Raw genomic sequence first — 19,990 nt, forward strand, 5'->3', positions numbered from 1 at the left:
TCTGTCCCAGCCTCTAAAGATGTGGGCTAACAGGCGTGGGTGACAATATATAGCATGCTGTACTTTGTAGAAATCTACTTTATTGGAGTATGAATGACACATAAAAACTTTACATTATGTACTGACCTCCATGAGTCCCTAACCTAATTCTTTCATACTCTACAGACGTGAGACCAAAGGGGAAAATAAACAAAAGCAAACAATAAGCCCCAACTTCATCTCCTTAGAACAAAGGTTTCTGAATGTGTACACGTCAGATGCTAATCTCACTGACATAACTTCTTTACATACAGGTAAGGAAGCTCAAGGACAACACGGTTTGAAGACAAAGGAAGCGCAGCTGCTGCCAGGAGCAGAGACTTTAGGCCGTGTGTGAAAGTACCACAACTCTCATTATCTTGAAAATAAGTACATGCAGACCATTTTTTTTAAAATAAAAAAAAATGTTACATCCCTTTCCTTTATATTAGAGATAAGCTAACCTGGATGCTGAATTTAAAAAGAGAACTACCACTGAGTGTTAAGTATTGACCTTGTGCGAAAAAACATCCCTCAACAGAACATGGACAGTACACCTATTCTCTACAAAGGCACAAAAAACACTGCTGTTCAACAAGAAAAAAATTGGAATCCGTCTTTACCTGTTGTTCCCTAAATTTTCAAGGCAGCCTTCAATGAATCTCATTCGAATCTGTCGATCCGTAAACCAACAAACCAAAGAACAGAGAAGTTTCTCTGCCTCATTTATTAATCCTTCAGAAAGATTAATCTACAAAAAAACACATGTAGTTACTACTTATCCTGATTGGATTTTGCTGTAAATTTTATGTCCTTTGGATTTGTGTACAACTTACCGCATCATCATCTTGCACTATATCCCACAATAAAGTATTTCCTTTCTTGCAAACATTATCCAAATTAATATCTGTCACAGCATTGCTACTAAATTGATGTTTATGAACTGCAGGGCCTAAAAGGAAGCAAGACAGCTGAATGTAACCAGAAATTACAGAATTTACAAATTAGCAAATCCTAACAAAACTTTAACGATAAATTCTGACATTATAAAATATATCCAACACAGTTCTCTCACTAATGAATGAACATCAATAGGTGTGTTTACAGTGAAGGCTAAGGTAAAATAGTAGTTTTCATTTCTATTTTCTCTATTTTTAATAAATAAGATATATATTATATATAAATATGAATCATATCAAAAGAACTCTATGAATACCTAGAACTCATGAAGCATATACATGACATATAAAATGAGACTTTATTAACTGAACACTCCAGCAGATGTCCTTTGGTATAACACTTCAAAGCCTTATCCTTAGTTTGCCAAAAGAGTTTGCACTGCCTTCAGTCCCAGCACGCAGGAGGCAGAGGCAGGGTTACAGGACAGACAGGGCTACACAGAGACACCCGATTTTGACAAACAAAACAACCAATCAACAAAAATAAAACCTGTGTTGTGGGAAGGGGTAGGGGAGGGAGAAAAGGAGGAAGGTGTAGGGAAGGGAAAGGGGCGGGGCGGGGCGGGGCGGGGCAGAGCACAGCACACACCTTTCCCTCCCCCACTCAGATGAAGAGACATGTAGATTTCTGCAAGTTCCAAGCCAGCAAGGTTATGGGGAGACCCTGCTACTACCAACCCCCAGTACACCTCAGGCAAAAAAAGGAGAAAGAGGGAAAAGCACTAACTGCTATTCTAGGGGAGCCAGGTCTGATTGCCAGCACACACGTATGTGGTAGTGGTTCACAACTATTTTGTTAACTCCAATCCCTAGGGATCTGACACCCTCTTATAACCTCCACCAGCAATGAATGCACATTGCATACAGACATACATGCAGGCCAAACTCCCACACTCCAAAGGAAAAAAAATTAAAATAAATCTTTTTAAAAATACAAATTGGATGATTTACTTCAAATTTAATCTAAAGATTCCAATTTCCAAATAAAACTTTCTAATAAAATGTTTCTCCAAATCAGGTGTGGTCTTATTACTTTCAAGTTCAATTTAAGGTGATCTGACTAATCATTTCATTACCAGGTGAAAAAAACCCTTGTTTTTAGCAGTGATGTTTTCTTATCTTCCCAGCCCTCACTAACTCCAAGCAATCTGTACGTTTCTCTATAGATCTGATCACTCTAGACATATCATATAAATGGAACCATACACTTTTGTGAAGATCTCTCATGTTGTATTTATCTATGGGTTCTAAATTACTAAAAAGAAGCTCTATTGGGGTTGGGGATTTGGCTCAGTGGTAGAGCGCTTGCCTAGGAAGCACAAGGCCCTGGGTTCGGTCCCCAGCTCCGAAAAAAAGAACCAAAAAAAAAAAAAAAAAGTTAAAAGAAGCTCTATTATAATCACATTTCCAAAATATATTTTACTTATCATTAATACGCACTGCCTTTCACAGTTGAACATACTTGATAAAAATATAGATCCAATGGCAGAATAATTGCTAACAATATAAAGAACCCTTTTCTATACGACTCCAGCACCTCAAAATAAAAGGTCTCATCTATATCCAGGATGAAGCAATCAGAATGATTTTAGTCTCTTGAGAAAAAGCTATTGTTCAAATTATTTTAGCAAAACCACTTAAACATAACAGTAACAGTTCATTATTTTTAGCCATGTGGTTAAATGAGTCCTGCTTTGAACGCAGTCATATTTACTTACCTTGACTAAGATGCTCATGGTAAATTGATGCTAAATTGGGAAGATGTTGTTGGAGATGAGATGTTAGTTCTGCATGTGAATTTATCTGAACTAGTTCCTCTTCACATCCAGATTCTTCACCATCAAAATCAGCCATGTTTTTTTCTGATTTTGCACTGACCTGCGAGCTACTGCAGCTGACATCATCTGCACTTAGCATATCGTCAACCATATGTCTACAAGACACGGAAAAACATAAACAGTAACTACAAACCTTGTTTTAGGAGGGGGGGATGCGAGGGATTAAATTCAGGTCCTACTGCAGGCTATGCAAGCACTCTTACCCCTGAGCTGTGTGAGAGCCCTTGAAACTGTAATTTCACCACACATCACAAGCATGGTTTTGGTTTTTCAAGGCAGTCTCCCTGTGTGGCTCTGGGTTTCCTGGAACTCGCCCTGTAGAGCAGCCCAGCCTCAAACTCAGAGACCCACCTGCCTCAGCCTCCCAACTACTGAAATGGAGGTTGTACAGCACTATGCCTTGCTATAAACTTCTCTAACTCTTTTCTGTAACATTTAGCACAAATTATTATTATAATCAGAAGGTATTTTAAATAATATTATTTTTTAAATATATTTATTTATTTATTTATTTATTATATATAAATACACTGTAGCTGTCTTCAGACACACCAGAAGAGGGCATCAGATCTCTTTACAGATGGTTGTGAGCCACCATGTGGTTGCTGGGAATTGAACTCATGACCTCTGGAAGAGCAGTTGGGTGCTCTTAACCGCTGAGCCATCTCTCCAGCCCTTAAATAATATTATTAATACTTATATATACTATCATATAAATTTAAATTCATAGTGAAACCAAATAGGTTGTTTGTATTTGTTCATGAAAGTGCATTCTCAAATGAGAGAGCAGAGACAAATAGAGCAGTGTGAGGGAGGCAGAATCTAGGTAGACTCGACATTACCTGAGGAAGACTGAAAAGCATGGATCAACAGCACACCACAAACTTAACACGGACAATGCCCTGCACTTAACCCTCAGCACCACCAAAAAACTTCCAGTCTCCAACTAACTTCGACAAAGCTCCATTGGAGCGGCACATATTTCTAAGCAATACCACATGTGTTCTTTTCAAGATATCAAAGACAAAATGAAAACAAAGCAAGGTTCAGGGTTGATTCAGGGTTGATACTATAGATTATGGAAAAGGCCTCAGGAGAAATGCAATTATTAAAACTTGAGAGGTGGACATTTAAAATATTATTACTATGGACAACATCTAATCTTTGAAAGGCAATGTCCTCCCTGCGCCTTAGCTTTACCATGCACTACCTGTTGGGTCATCATCAGCACTGCTAGGGACAGTTGGTAACGTACACATCTGTGTGAGGCAGTAAGAAAATGTTTTCATCAGTGCTGATTTAGCTCCCACAGGGATAATTACACAATGCCTATCTACATGTTTATCCTGTTCTTGTTACAAATGAGAGATACTGGCGTCTTCAGACAGGAATTGAGGATGCTACAAAAGCAAAAACAACATCCGAGAGGCACTCAGGCCGACATAAGCTCAAAACAGAAGAGTCCTCTGGTTCGAAATATGCATAGTGACAAAAATAAGAGACACTGTCTTGATCTGATAGCTCAGCAGTTAAGAGCGCTGTCTACTCTTCCAAAGGACTCAGGTTCAATTCTCAACACCTATATGGTAGCTCACAACTGCCTGTAACTCCAGTTCCAGGGGACATACCACTTGCAGGGGAAGCACCACTGCACATAAACTAAAAATAAATACATTATTAAAAAACTAAAGAAACAGTGTCTGAAAAACTTGAATACCTTTACAACAAAAAAAGGAAAGTTACATATATACAGTTCACTTAACTGAATTTTGGGAAATTTGGAAAAATAGTAATTCTCTCTTAGAAATATATTCTGAGTCCGACAAACCAAACATTTACCTCTCACCATCAACCCAAATATATCTACTTACACTGACAATAGACCACAGGTGAAAAGTTAATTACATATTTGTGGCAAGCATAATAGTTCATGGAATTCTCAGGGTTGGGGATTTAGCTCAGTGGTAGAGCGCTTGCCTAGCAAATGCAAGGCCCTGGGTTCGGTCCCCAGCACCAAAAAAAAAAAAAAAAAAGAAAGAAAGAAAGAAAAGAAAAAGAATAACTCATGGAATTCTCACAAGCAAACCCATAGGAGCTCCTGTTGTTGCTGTTTGCTTTGTTTTTCTAACAAAGGTTTCCAGGCACAAGACTGTAAAACCCCAAGCAGAGGCAGCCGGACTAGATACTGTCTCAAAGAAGAATAAAAGGAGGAGGAGGAAGAAGAGGAAGAAAAGGAGGAGAAAGAGGAGAAAGAGAAGGAGGAGGAGAGGAAGAGAAGGAGAAAGAAGGAAGAAGACAAGGAGGGAGGAAACTAAAAAATTTAAGAACTTCATCCTACTTAATTCCGCAAATAAGAGAACTTACTATTAAATACCATAGATATGGGGTTGGGGATTTAGCTCAGTGGTAGAGCGCTTGCCTAGGAAGCACAAGGCCCTGGGTTCGGTCCCCAGCTCCGGGAAAAAAAAAAAAAAAAAAAAAAAGGAAATACCATAGATATACTTCACAAATACAAAACCTATTACTGCAACCATCCTTACTAATAACCTAAAATTAGAAGATTGATGTTTTTCATCAACATTTAATCTGAATTTCCACACGTGGTCTTACATGTGCTTTCAGAAAATTGCTACAAAGAGTTGGGGAGATCCAAATTTATGCTGTCTGGTACAGTATCTGCTGTGCACCTGTGGCCATTACACAGATGTACTGTGATGCTAGCATATACACTGAGGGGAGCCAAGAACACAGCGAAGGAGATGCTTACACAGCACAAGCAAAGTACTGGACTTAATTCCCAGCTTTGCGAAAGCAGACAGACATGCACTATGCACTGCTTAAACAGAAAGCACCAAGTGCTCCAGTTTTGTACTGGTTCTGTATTTACCATCTTTTAAGTATTGCTTAAATAAAATATGCAACTAAAATGAGCCTTCCTTTTTTCAATGTTGTGGAGTGAACCAAGGGCCTTGGGGTACACTAGCAACAATCATATTCTTAGCCTTTGTTTTGCATTTTTTTAAGCTGACAATAAAATTTAATATTACCTATTTGAAAGTTGCATTTATATTTTGCATTATATCACTCCTAAATAGTATTTAACTAAAATAAATAGCAATTGAATAAATACTAGCAATAGTTCACTAAAAGAAATACAAACTAGGTATTTATTTTTAAGCCTGCTTACCCATCGTGGTGGTGGTGGTGGTGGTGGTGGTGGTGGTGGTGATGGTGGTGGTGGTGGTGGTGGTGGTGGTGGTGATGCTGTGGACCAATGAACTGCCGACAATTAAACAACTCATTCCCAATAGTCTCCCCAAGGAAGTCCCCACTTCGGGTGATGCAAGACTCCTGAGAACCTTGTGCTATGTGAGCAGAACTCATTTCCCCTGAAATATCATGTTCTGGGTCTTCAGAGTGAGCACAGGCATCTAGCATTCGTATTCGGTTATCCACGGACGGCAAGGGCTCAGTGTTAAACACCAGGTCCTTTCCTGCTCCTCCATGTGTCCCATTCCTTTCAGATGTGGCTTGGGATTCCCCCAAGCAGATGGCTGCCTGGTTTTCTAACTTTCTGTTCCGTAGTTCTGTTCCACAAGCATTTTTGGGAGGATTGTGAGCATGATCGTCATCGTCATCATCTTCTTCTTCTTCTTCTTCATCTTCTTCTTCTTCTTCATCTTCTTCTTCCTCTTCCTCTTCTTCCTCCTCCTCCTCCTCCTCTTCCTCTTCTTTAAGGGCCTCAATGTCTGCGATGTCTTCGGATTGCAGCTCACTTCCAGGGCTCCCCGCAGACTGGCTTGCATGGCTTGAGTTGACTTCATGGCTCGACCCGTCACTCTGCCCACTACTGCTGCCAGGGCCACTGCTTCCATCCTCGCCACTGTTGGCGGTTTCATCAGAGCTCCCTTGCATGGATTCCTGTATTTACAGACAAATACAATTAAAATTTCACACCAGCTAACAAGAAAGAGACTGGCTAATCTGATCTTATTGATTCTGAGTGTCTGTATGCACGTGTGTTGGGGCATGCATGTGGCAGACAGACAGTTTGCAGGAGTTGGTTCTCTTCCACTGTGGCTCCGTCTTGGTGGGAAGGGCCTTTACTTCTGCACTACCTTTTGAGCCCCACAACATACTTTTTAAAAATGCTGACAACAGCCCCGCCATGCTTCTTTAAACACTACAAAATAAATATAAACCTCCAAAACCATCAAAAGTCCTATGCCAGGATGGTATTTACACTGTCAGTTCAAAGAACAAACGGCACCTATCTTTACGTCTCTCAGAGACGTCCTCACCTCTGTGTCCGACAGGCGCTGCTGCACGTGCTTGTTTCTATTGATGAGCTGCTCATCCATTTCAATGTCACTGGCTCCACTCTGATGAGTGTCACTGTTATCACTACTTTGAGGACTTGCTGCAGGGGACCCTAAAAATAAATTCTACATTTTAGTTTCTGATTTGAATTAGCATACATCTGATAGGATACCATGCTTTGATTCCTTGAATTATTTATCGAAGCTTATGCTAAGCGGCCAAAAATAAAACCTCTAAATACTAATGATTTTAAATAAAACTGGTAAGAGGAAGTGTGGGGCTATAGCTCACTGGTATAGCTGTTTGCGGTCTAGAAGGCTTAGGACTACTGCAAGAGAGATTTTTTTTTTTAAAAGAATAGTTTATAGTTTAAAAATATGTCTTTTTCTCAAAATATTGTGACTGTAGCATAAACTGAAAAATTCATACTACATAAGATCAACAAGCTCAAAGATCACCAGAACTCCAAAGTCACACTGCCATGCATTTCTAAGGCTCGACTTACAAGGTGAAGGAGCTGCTCTTCTAAGCTCTTCTTCCTCTGAAGGAAAAGGAAAAAACAGGAGGGAAACATTCTAAGTGACTGAGCTTCTCTGAGATAGCACAGACGTTTATGTAAGTAAGACACAGTTAAGGAAGCCCATTATTGTGGGTGCCTGCACAGAAAATTCTAGAACAGAAGTATATGTCAAAAGAAAACTTAGAGTATATAAACTTTTAGAAACTCCTTCAAAGTCACCCATACATGCAACCAAGAAGTTAGAAAAACTCCAAAGGTGGAACTGCTGTGTTCTAGTCTTAAAATTACTTAACAAAACATTTTGTTCCTTTTCCAAAGGAAAGAAAAATTAACCATGAAAAAATTTACTATCGTCTGAAAATATACATTGTTTACAGGTTCAGCAAAGAACAGTACCCAGACATGCTTTCTTAGTTGTCTGATACACAGCCTGATACACAGGGATAGGTTCCTATCCCAAACACAGCACTGAGTGAAGATGAACTAGTGAGTACATGTTGACAATCTTTTATCTGAAATACATGTGATTTTAATGTGTCTCAGATTGTGTTTATTCTAGAATTTTAGAAGTCTGAACAAAAAATTCGTTTTTGATTCACATACTTCTTACACAAACGTCCGTTTCATGGCTTACAAACACAGCCTACAGGTTCTTTACATACTACTTGTAGTGCACTTCTGACTAGACAGTCAGCAGCCACATCAGTAAGGATGTAGACTTCTGATGTGTGAGAACAGTCTTTACCACAGAGTTGTGAGGTTTGGAGCCTCCTGAGCACTCAGATGAGGAGTGAACACTGAGCACTCAGATGAGGACTGTACACTGAGCACTCAGATGAGGACTGTACACTGAGCACTCAGATGAGGAGTAAACACTGAGCACTCAGATGAGGACTGTACACTGAGCACTCAGATGAGGACTGTACACTGAGCACTCAGATGAGGACTGTACACTGAGCACTCAGATGAGGAGTAAACACTGAGCACTCAGATGAGGACTGTACACTGAGCACTCAGATGAGGACTGTACACTAAGCACTCAGATGAGGACTGTACACTGAGCACTCAGATGAGTGAGCACTCAGATGAGTGAACACTGAGCACTCAGATGAGGACTGTACACTGAGCACTCAGATGAGGAGTGAACACTGAGCACTCAGATGAGGACTGTACACTGAGCACTCAGATGAGGAGTGAACACTGAGCACTCAGATGAGGAGTGAACACTGAGCACTCAGATGAGGACTGTACACTGAGCACTCAGATGAGGAGTGAACACTGAGCACTCAGATGAGGAGTGAACACTGAGCACTCAGATGAGGAGTGAACACTGAGCACTCAGATGAGGAGTGAACACTGAGCACTCAGATGAGGAGTGAACACTGAGCACTCAGATGAGGACTGTACACTGAGCACTCAGATGAGGACTGTACACTGAGCACTCAGATGAGGAGTGAACACTGAGCACTCAGATGAGGAGTGAACACTGAGCACTCAGATGAGGAGTGAACACTGAGCACTCAGATGAGGAGTGAACAAATGTACTAGCAGAAAATACCTGACACCTTAGTAATAACTCAAAATGGGAACAACTTACTTCAAACTACAACATGCTTGACTCACCTTTCTTATTTCCAATGGGCATATTAGTGTTTAACAAAGATGCAAAAGAACTCTGCTTAGATAGCTGAGCCTTAGCTGCAAGTGCATTATTCCACAAAGCTTTAATTAACATGGATGCCAAGTACAGTGTCTAAAAGAGAGAGATTAGGGTTAGCGGCTCTGGGTCAGAAATCTAAGAAATTTAACATTTTTTTTAAAAACCGAAATGGCATTAAAACAGTACATGAACTCAAGTGAAGCGACCACAGAAGACAAAGCACAGTGTCCTCATGTATCTATTACCTGCTCAGTATGAACGCTCGGCTCAAGAGCTGAGACCAGATTGAGTAAATGTCTAAGTGGCACAGGATCCAGGTTCTTGATGAGTGAAGGGAATAAGTCATGAATATACCGACTACAGTGTTTCAGCTGAAACAAAGAGACAAACATTTAACAAAGTGCCCCAAGTAAACTAACCAACTGACATAAAAAAACCAGGTTGAAAAATCAACAAACATTTCATACACTGGAAAAAGAAATCCTAGTATCAATGCCAATAACATAAAAAACAGAAGGGACTGGGGAAACATACGCATAGAGTGTGAAACCCTGGGCTTGATCCCCAATAATAAGAATGATGGCTATAATATTGGCAATTAAAGCAAAGACGGGGACTGGAGAGACGGCTCAGCCCTTGCTCAGCACCTGGCTGCTCGTGCAGAGGCCCAGGGCTCAGTTCTCAGCGCCCACACGGCCATCAATGTATCTCCAGTCCCAGGGAATCCGAAGCCTCCTCTGGCCTCTGTTGGGCACTGCACACATGGAGTGACATGTAGTGTGCAGACATACATGCAGGCAAAATATCCACATACATAAAAATAATGAAATGTTTAAAAAGTGATTTGAAAAAACAAAACCAACAAAACAAATAACAAGCAAAATGTTTCCAGGTAGATTATATTCTGATTACTAAAGTTTTACAAATATTTAACAATTTCTAAAGAACTACTAGAGGGGTTGGGGATTTAGCTCAGTGGTAGAGCGCTTGCCTAGGAAGCGCAAGGCCCTGGGTTCGGTCCCAGCTCTGAAAAAAAAAGAACCAAAAAAAAAAAAAAAAAAAAAAAGAACTACTAGAAATTCTTATAAAAATGATTCAAGACTAAACAAAATGATAAGAAAAAATCTGTTTAATAAAAAGTACAAATCTAATATACACAAGAAAAATGTAATATTAATCATGAATGTCATAGTTAGTATTTTATATAATTTACATATCGAATTTAATTTTGGTAATAAAATATCTTTTTTTTTTTTTTTTTCTGGGGTGGGGGCCCAACCCCGGACCTTGCGCTTCCCAGGCAAGCTTCTACCACTGAGCCAAATCCCCAACCCTGGTAATAAAATATCTTATCTTCAGATGAAAATATCCAAAGGAAAAAATTATAAAATTTCATAAGAGGCAAAAAAGCATTCATTATAGGCCCCAGTTTAGGTCTGTATTTTATGAAATCCAATTGTAAAAAGTACAGAAAGTCGGGTTGGGGATTTGCTCAGTGGTAGAGCGCTTGCCTAGCTTGCGCAAGGCCCTGGGTTCGGGTCCCCCAGCTCCAAAAAAAAAAAAAAAAAGTACAGAAAGTCAGACATTCTATCAATGAATGACAACAAAGTCACAGGTTACACAAAGAAACAGTAAGGTCACCAGGTTAATGTATACAGTTAGGCTAGGGCACAGGCCTATCTTAAGAAAGAGTAAAATCGGTTGTGGCTACTGCATAGTCTGAGACAAGCTTGGGCTCATGAAATACTTACTGCCTCACCAAGAAAAGGGGAAGAGAAAAAGAAGACGGAAAGAGAGAAGAGGGGAGGGGAAGGGAGGGGACGGAAGAGGAGAGAAGAGGACAGGACAATTCTATTCCAGAAGGCTTACCATCGTTACAGCAACTGGACAAAGACTATTTTCAACACCTACATTATAAAACCTTTCTAAAGCACAAGAGTGGCACATATCCTTAATCCCAATACTTGAAAAGCAAAAGGAGGTGGATCTCTGTGATTTCCAAACCAGCCTGGTTTACAGATCAAGTTCCAGGCCAGCCAGGGCACGTCATAAATCTGTTCATCCCACACACACACACACACACACACACACACACACACACACACACACACACACACACACACACACACACACACACACAGGGGAGTTTGGGGGATAAGAGCTACGCCTATCTCTCTTAGTGTACACAAACACACACTCGCGCACACACACTTTTAAGGGTAAATGAAGCATGCAAAACATGTAAGACCAGCAAGATGGGGCTGGAGAGATGGCTCAGTGGTTAAGAGCACTGACTGCTCTTCCAGAGGTCCTGAGTTCAAATCCCAGCAACCACATGGTGGCTCACAACCATCTGTAATGGGATCTGATGCCCTCTTCTGGTGTGTCTGAAGACAGCGACAGTGTACTTACATATACATAAATAGATCTTTAAAAAAAAAAAAAAAAGACCAGCAAGATGATCGATGACAGCTACATGTGCTTGAGCCAAGCCTGAGAACCTCATCAATCCTCAATACCTAATGGTGTACAGAGAGAACTCATTTCTGCAATTTGTTCTCCATACATATGCCCTTCCCAACAGTCAAATAAAAGGGATTAAAAAAAAAAACTTCAACAATACAGTGTTTGAACAAAGATCATCACTAGGGAATTACAAAACAAAAAGTTAAAGAGAACACCTAGAGATCAAAATTACAATAGCTGGAATGAAAAAAATACACTATTTGGGTATTTCTCAAAACATACTATGGGGGTTCAGAGATAGGTATGAGCTACAAGAAAGAAATCAGGGCTGGAGAGACAGCTCGTGGGTTAACAACACTTACTACCCTTGCAAAGGATTCAGTCAATAAAGAATACATATGCATCCCAGGCATGACAACAAGAGTTCAGATCCCAAGCCTCCACATAAAAACCAGGCACAGCAGACACCTGTAATCCTAAAACCAGCCAAGAGACAAGAAAGTCCCCAGGGATTGCGGGCCAAGCTAGTCTGCCTGACTGAGTGAGCGCCAGAGTAAATGCAAGACCATGAATCAGAAAGAAGGGAGGGACAGACAGATGGATGGATGGACAGACAGACCAATCACAGGTAGAGAGTTAGTGAAAAATACACCTCATACAGCCCTCAGGCCTTCATGTGCATATACCTGTGCATAGCTACAGGTAAACAAACAAAAATACACTTGAATACACCACATGTTCGGAATTAAAAGAAAACCAAAAATCCAAAATAACTTCTCTACAAAGCAATTACATGGAAAACCAAGGCAAAATGAGCCCCCCTTCCCAAAACTAGTAAGGACACATTAATGACCACCAAATGGGAATGGACTGGTTGAAAGTCTATACAAAATAAGTCAAAAGAATTAAAAGTGTGAGCTGGAGAAATGACTCAGTGGTTCAGACCACTAGCTGCTCTTCCAGAGAGTGACTCTCACCGAACTCACCACCTCCTGTCATTCTAGTTCCAGGGACTCCTACAGTCCCTTCCTAGCCTCTGGGAGGACCGGGCATGCAAACAGTACATAGACAGGAAAACATCCACACACATAAAACAAACCAAAAAAGAGAAAAGAAACTTAATGGTTAAAAGGAGGCAACCCGCCTTTGCGAATGCTACACCCATATCCTCAAGTCCATCTTACTTTCTACCGAGCACTTCTCTTTCTCTTAGCCCTAGGCTTAAAATCTGTATTAACTGGAATAATAAACTCTAAATATATTTTAAACAAAGAAACAAACAAAAACATATTGTGTCAAAGAAGACAAGCATCACAACACTTCTCCAAAATCCCCAATGGCCTAAAATTAGGGCTGCTTGGACAAAATCCTAAAGAATTAAAAGAACAGTTTTTGTTTTGTTTCTTTTTTTTCCAAAGAAACGAAAAAGAACATAAATTCCTGTATGGCTTTCAAAATAACACACACTGAAATACAATAAAGAAGCCAATACAGGATATAAAAATGAAATTCAATAAAGAGATATTGAGAAAGAGACTAAATGATGCTAAAAACAAAATTCAGTAACATAAGCAGAAGTCATTAGAAAGTCTCACAGGCAGAATGGACCAAACAGAGGACAGAACATCAGAGCTTAAAAAGAAGCTGGAGTAAGAGCTGTGTTCAGGTAAGAAAAAAGCATTTAAACTGTGAACAGTAAACCTGTCAAATACCATGAGAAAACCCAATCTATGAATATACAACGCAGAAGGAAAAGGGAAGGATCAGTACTGTAATATCTGGCAAACAGGAATTTAAACTAAAAAACTAACATAAAGGATAGAAAATATTTTCAGTAAAAGCAAAAGAAAAATCTGCGAACAGTCCGCATGAGCAAAGGCCCACTGGTGTACAGAGACATACAGAAGAGCAACGATACACAGGCCAGAAACAAGCGAACGACACAGTAACCCACAGCATGTAACTAAATTAAATACAGGAGTTGGGGATTTAGCTCAGTGGTAAGCGCTTGCCTAGGAAGCGCAAGGCCCTGGGTTCGGTCCCCAGCTACAAAAGAAAAAAAAATATTAAATACAAGAATTCTTTTTAAAATGTGGAAAGCTGTAAGGCTCTTATAAATGTAGCCCTGTCACAGGAACAGGAATCTGAAAACTCAGAACGGCAGAGAAATGCTCATTTCAGGTTCTAATGACCACAATTATCAACTCAGGCTACCATACCCAGGAAAACTGTCATAATGATGGGAAAAGAAAAATATTACAGGATAAAAGCAGTCTTTTCAAAAGATAGCTATGACCATAAGACAGCTGTAAAGAGGACATCCCAGAGAACTAATTAAAGAGAATAATAAACATACTCAAAGTTATAAGGGAAATTTAAAAATTAAAAAGTTGCAACTATAGTTAAATGAAGATTAGTAAAACACTGAAAACTATAAAAATCAACAGAAAATGAAGTGTTACTGAAGACCTTCCACAATTAACAATACATATTAATGGTTTTAATTCTCCAAATAAAAAAAGAACGAAGTTAGAGCTTGAGAGATGGCTTAGTGGTTAAGAGCACTAGATGGTCTTCCAAAGGACCTGGGGTTGATTCTTAGAACTCTCATGGTGGCTCACAACTGCCTAGAACTCCAATCTTAGGGATCAATAATCAATTCTAGATTCCCATGGGTACTGGATGCATTTGGTGCACAGCTATACAAACTGGTAAAAAATTAATACATATAACCTATTTTAATTTAAAAAAAAAAACAACTAGCAGATTAGATGACAAGCCAGGCTGCAAGTATTTGTGTCCCCAAGAAAAATGCCTCACCATCAAAGCCAGACATTGTTTTAGGATGAACAGAGACATTCCAAGCAAATGCAACTGGGAAAAGACGTGGATCAGTATTCTAAGAGTTGACACAGCAGACTTCATAGCAAACAGATGAAGTAAAATAGAGAAGGTTATGTCAGATGGCCTTAATCCCAGAACTGGGAGGTTCAAGTCGGCAAATCTCTAAGGTCTGAGGGACACCTGGTCTACATGGTCAGTTCCTGAGCAACCAGGCCTACACAGAGAGAAGATGGTGTTAAATATACAAGATCCTAGAGCGGTGTTTCTCAATCTGTGGGGGAGACCCCTTTGGAGGTCAAATGCCCTTTTACCAGGGAAGCATAAGACCATCAGAAAACACGTTTATATTACAATTCATAACAGAAGCAAAAGTACAGTCATGTAGTAGAAACAAACATAACTTTATGGTTGTGGGTCACCATGACACGAGGAACTGTATCATTAGGAAGGTTAAGAACCACTGCACTAAGGAGAGATGTGGGTTAGGTAAAAAGTAAAGATGAGAGAAAGAAGAGCCCATAAAGTCAGCAATCCCTGGTATACACCACGACTATGCAAATAGCCTCAGTTAAATAGGTGCCTCAGGTCACTGAGAAAAGGATGAGTTTCTGAACAAATGAGTCTGGGAAAAATACATAAAATGACAAAAAAAAGGATTATGTACGTTTCCTTAAACCAAGATAAATTTCAGTTATATCCAAGATAAAAAGTATAAAATACTAACAAAAAATACATAGGAAAAATCGACATTTAATTCTAAAGGGTAATTTAATTGTTTTATAATCTTAGAGGAATAAAAGCAGTTTATCCTTTCTTATTTTGTTTTATTTTCTTGTTTTTTTTTTTTTTTTTTTAGACTGGGTTTCTCTGTAGCCACTCTGTACATTCAGCTGGCCTTGAACTCACAGACCTGCCAGCCTCTGGCTCTGGTTGCTGGGATTAAAGGTGTGTGCAGACACTGCCCAGCTAGTAAAAGGATTTTATGACACAAATGTCACAGGCCAAAAAAACATTCAATCACAATTCTGAAATCACAAACTTTAGTGTAGACATAAGCGCTGGAGAGATGGCTCAAGGGTTAAGAGGACTTATTCTTTCAGAGAACTGAAGGAACTAAAGATCTGTTCCCAGCACCCACTTCAGACAGCTCTTATCTCCCTATCACTCAGTTTTAAGCAATCCAAAGCCTCTGGGCACCTGGAACCCCATCAATCATGTGGCGTTCACCCCAGACAGGACACACACACACATACTAACATGATAAACTTTAGAGAACACTAGATACAGGAGACATTGGGTTGGAATATGGAACACACACACACACACACACACACACACACACACACACACACACACAAAATCAAAGGCTGGGCCACTAAGATGAACTCCCATAAGCTTTTCTTTGACCTCGTGTGTATGCCATGGCATATGTGCCCCCTCCCTCAAATAAATGTTTAAAAAGAATATTCAAACAAGGCAACTAATAAACATCAAAGAATATAAAGAGATATTTCCAGAAAATAAAAGCTATCAACTCCTTTCATAATACAATAAGTGCAACACAGAGAAACTGTCAGAAAAAAACTACAAAAAAAAAAAAAAATACAATAAGTGCAAAATAAGATACTAATATCTTCTCATCCATGAAATTTGCAAAAGAAATAAAAACCAAGCTTAATGGCAATGCATAGTGAGCTAAGGACGGAGCGGCACTGCCCTGCCCTGTTAGGAAGAAGAAAGCGCGACCTGCTTCCCTGTCAGTCCTGCTGCAGTAGGAGCTGCTACTACACAACAGCTTTGGACACAGAAGGAGCAACTACCACACACTACCTCACTCTCCTTTAAAAAGAGGACTTATTTATTCATCATATATAAGTACACCTTTCTGAAGTGATGGAAATGTTTTTAAGGTTTATTTATTCTATATGAGTACACTGTAGCTGTCTACAGACACAGCAGAAGAGGGCATCAGATACCATTACAGATGGTTGTGAGCCACCGTGTGGTTACTAGGATTTGAACTCGGGACCTCTTGAAGAGCAGCCAGTGCTCTTAACCTCTGAGCCATCTGTCCGAGAATGGGACTGATTATTTTCCACCTAAATTATGGCATATCAGAGACTTAAAAAGACTATTAAGTGGCTAGAGAGATGGCTCCCTAATTAACAGCACATACTCCCCTTGCAGAGTCCCTAGATTCAGCTCCCAGCACCAACGGAGAAGCTCACAACTGCCTGTAACTCTGATTCCCGGAGATCTGACACCATTATTCCTTTTTTTGTTTTTGCCTCTACAGGCTTCTGAACACACATGGTATATATATATACATACATACATACATATACATATATGTATGTATGTATGTATGTATATGTGTGTATATATATATATGAGTGTGTGTGTATATATGTATATATATTTATATTTATATTTTCATCCAGGCTCACACACATATAAACTCAAAATAAATCTCTTGAAAAATATACAATGATAAATGAGATAGACAGAGACAGACAGACAAGCTGACTAAACTGATTTAACTGATTTTAAGCTGTTCTTATATCTATAATCCCCGCATTCGGGAAGTTAAGGAAAGTTTAGTTCCAGGGTACCTTAAACTACACAGCAACGTTGCCAGAAAAAAATAAAGCAAAATGACACAAGAAATGAACACTTGTCTGTTGGCATGCATTACCTGTAAAATCAAGAGAAAGAAAAAATATAAATAGTGAGCTGTGTATGTCTATCTGTCAGCACTAAGGATAAGAAAGCTGCTTCAGAGACGAAGGTGCATGGAAAGTGCCAAATACTCTGGTAATCACGGGGATGTAGGGCAGACATCATATAGAAACTAAGGGAATGCCTACTGGGTTTTTGGTTTTTGTTCTGCTTTTGTTTTTTATGGGGTGTGTGTGTGTGTGTGTGTGTGTGTGTGTGTGTGTGTGTGTGTGTGTGTGTGTACTTTCAGACGCTATAATAGGGTGTCAGATCCTCTGAGACGGCTATAAGCGTTGGTGAGCCACTTGGCATGGGTCTGGGAACCAGCACAGCAGTCCTCTAGTAGCGAGTGTTGTAGCCTCTGAGCCACCTCTCCAGCCACACTAACCACACTGTTACATTACACATTCCTGAAGCACAGAGATGGATACAGAGTAACTCAAAAGGTAAAGAAAAGAAGACAACAGCACACATCCAGGCATGCTGGTGAAAGTAATCCCAACAGCAGGCAGAGGAGAGCCACCCAGGGCTACACAGTAAGACCCTGGTGTGGAGGAAAGGGAAGAGCAGGGGAGGGAAGGCAGGTAAGCCATCACAGGAAAAAAATATAAAACAATCATGGTATCGTGATATAAGGGTTCACTGACCTTTTATAAATGGGAATAATAGGAAAATGACTCTTTATTAAAACTGATGTGAGTTCCTGTCACATCTTTCCCATTTCTTGGTCTCCTCTTATAAAACAGTAGCATTTGAAGCATTATAAGAAAACATTGAGTAAGTAAGGAACGTAAGCGTTACCTGTGCTGCGGCCCAAATGCAGTCGATATGCTGAGTACTGAGTCGTCCCTCTGCCGCCAAGAAATTCAAAATCACTTGGCACTGCTTGATAATCTACGAGAGGAAAACATGGTATAGTTAGCTTTGTAAGCCTCTCTGTATACAATTAAGAAAAAATCCAGTTGTCTACAAACCTCAATGTGTAGATTTGGTCCAAATATGTGCTCTATTACACTGTTGCTAATAAGCCAGTCTGCAAGTTCTTTTGCAATGGACCTAGAACCAAATGATTGAGAAAATGATATTTAAAGCCTTTTCCCATGGGTAAAAAAGGAAGACACCACAGAAAACTTCCATACAGTACAAAGAATTATAAAAACGTTTCATAGTACTACAAATCATAACTGAACGGAAACGTAACAATCATCACATTCCGTGAACTTATAAACAATTATCACTTGAAAAATTAAGGTAACGCCACCAACTCCTGAGATGAGAACTTTGTGTCTATGAATTAATTTCCACAGTAGGCACTGGGAAAAGAGTAGCATTTAGAAAAGATTTCCCCATACCCTTCTGTAAGGAGTTAAGCAAAGTAGGAAGGAGTTACCTAAGAGATGAGCATGACGGATTGTACCCAAGAACAAACTGCATGCTCCTTCCTAATACTAATGAAGAACTGATCCATGAAGAGGTAAGCCATTCACAGATAATGGTAAAGTAGAAAGAAAAAAATCAATACTGCCAATATATTTTAACTATTTCTGTGTAGATCTACTACAGATATGATCCATAAAACTAAGTTTTGATAATTAACATATGAAATTCATCAAAATAAACTCTCAACCCTAGCCCTCAGGAGAACAAGGAGATCACCTTACATTGGAGGCCCTCATGTTCTACAGCAAGCAGTTCTGGGTTACCCAGAGCAACACACTGACTATCGGCTCAATAAAAGCAAACAAAAGAAATTGTTGGGTTACTTTTGGGCCAAGGTGAATCATTTTTAGAATAAACATTTATCCTTCCTTTTAAGGACTAGTAGATAAAGATAGTACACCCTGGTAAGAAACAATATAAACAGTGAGAAAATTAGAACAAATAAAAATACAATGTATGACTACTGTTGAAGACCAAACTGGGTATTTTTTTAAAACTTTATTTAAGATAGACATATCACACATACTGATTTCACCTATTTTAAATGAAATGTTTTCAATGGATTTAAAAAACATTTCTGGGCTGGAGAGATGGCTCAGTGGTTAAGAGCACTGACTGCTCTTCCTAAGGTCCTGAGTTCAAATCCCAGCAACCACATGGTGGCTCGCAACCATCTGTAATGAGATCTGATGCCCTCTTCTGGTGTGTCTGAAGACAGCTACAGTGTACTTATATACAATAAATAAATAAATCTTTAAAAAAAAAAAATTTCTGGGCTGGAGAGATGGCTCAGCGGTTAAGATCACTGACTGCTCTTCCAGAGGTCCTGAGTTTAATTCCCAGCAACCACATGGTGGCTCACGACCTTCTGTAACGGGATCCGATGCCCTCTTCTGGTGTGTGCTACACTTGTATTATGTCTGTGTTGTGTGGATCTATGTATGCACATATATGGGCAAACCCATGTGTGGAGCCTACAGGTTTATGCCAGGTTATCTTAGCTAACTGCCCTCTATCTAGTGTACTGAAACAAGCGCTCACCATTCAATTACTCCAATCATCCAGTTTGCCTTCCTAGCACGGGGCTCCAACAGGGCCCATTTGGTGTTCTAACTAGACTGGAGATCCAAACTCCAGTCCTTAGGTTTATGAGCCCAGACCTGAACAAACAGAGCCCTCTCCAGCCCTACAATCCTGTTGGCTTGTG

The 19,990-nt window shown here is 39.7% G+C and overlaps 1 protein-coding gene across 1 annotated transcript in view; it reads right to left on the minus strand.

The window, feature by feature from the left end:
• Usp34 (ubiquitin specific peptidase 34) overlaps positions 1-19,990 on the minus strand; it is a 188,289-nt gene that overhangs the window by 114,099 nt on the left and 54,200 nt on the right. Inside the window, exons 9-18 of the mRNA XM_032915874.1 lie at positions 18,318-18,399; positions 18,145-18,237; positions 9,561-9,686; positions 9,279-9,408; positions 7,641-7,676; positions 7,117-7,247; positions 6,003-6,736; positions 2,696-2,910; positions 855-970; positions 642-769 (exon numbers count right to left, since the gene is read on the minus strand). Of these exons, the coding sequence (XP_032771765.1) occupies positions 642-769; positions 855-970; positions 2,696-2,910; positions 6,003-6,736; positions 7,117-7,247; positions 7,641-7,676; positions 9,279-9,408; positions 9,561-9,686; positions 18,145-18,237; positions 18,318-18,399 (1,791 nt within the window). The remainder of the gene's footprint in view (positions 1-641; positions 770-854; positions 971-2,695; positions 2,911-6,002; positions 6,737-7,116; positions 7,248-7,640; positions 7,677-9,278; positions 9,409-9,560; positions 9,687-18,144; positions 18,238-18,317; positions 18,400-19,990) is intronic.

Source organism: Rattus rattus, chromosome 11, assembly GCF_011064425.1.
Source record: "Rattus rattus isolate New Zealand chromosome 11, Rrattus_CSIRO_v1, whole genome shotgun sequence".
In the NCBI taxonomy this organism is placed as follows: Eukaryota; Metazoa; Chordata; class Mammalia; order Rodentia; family Muridae; genus Rattus; species Rattus rattus.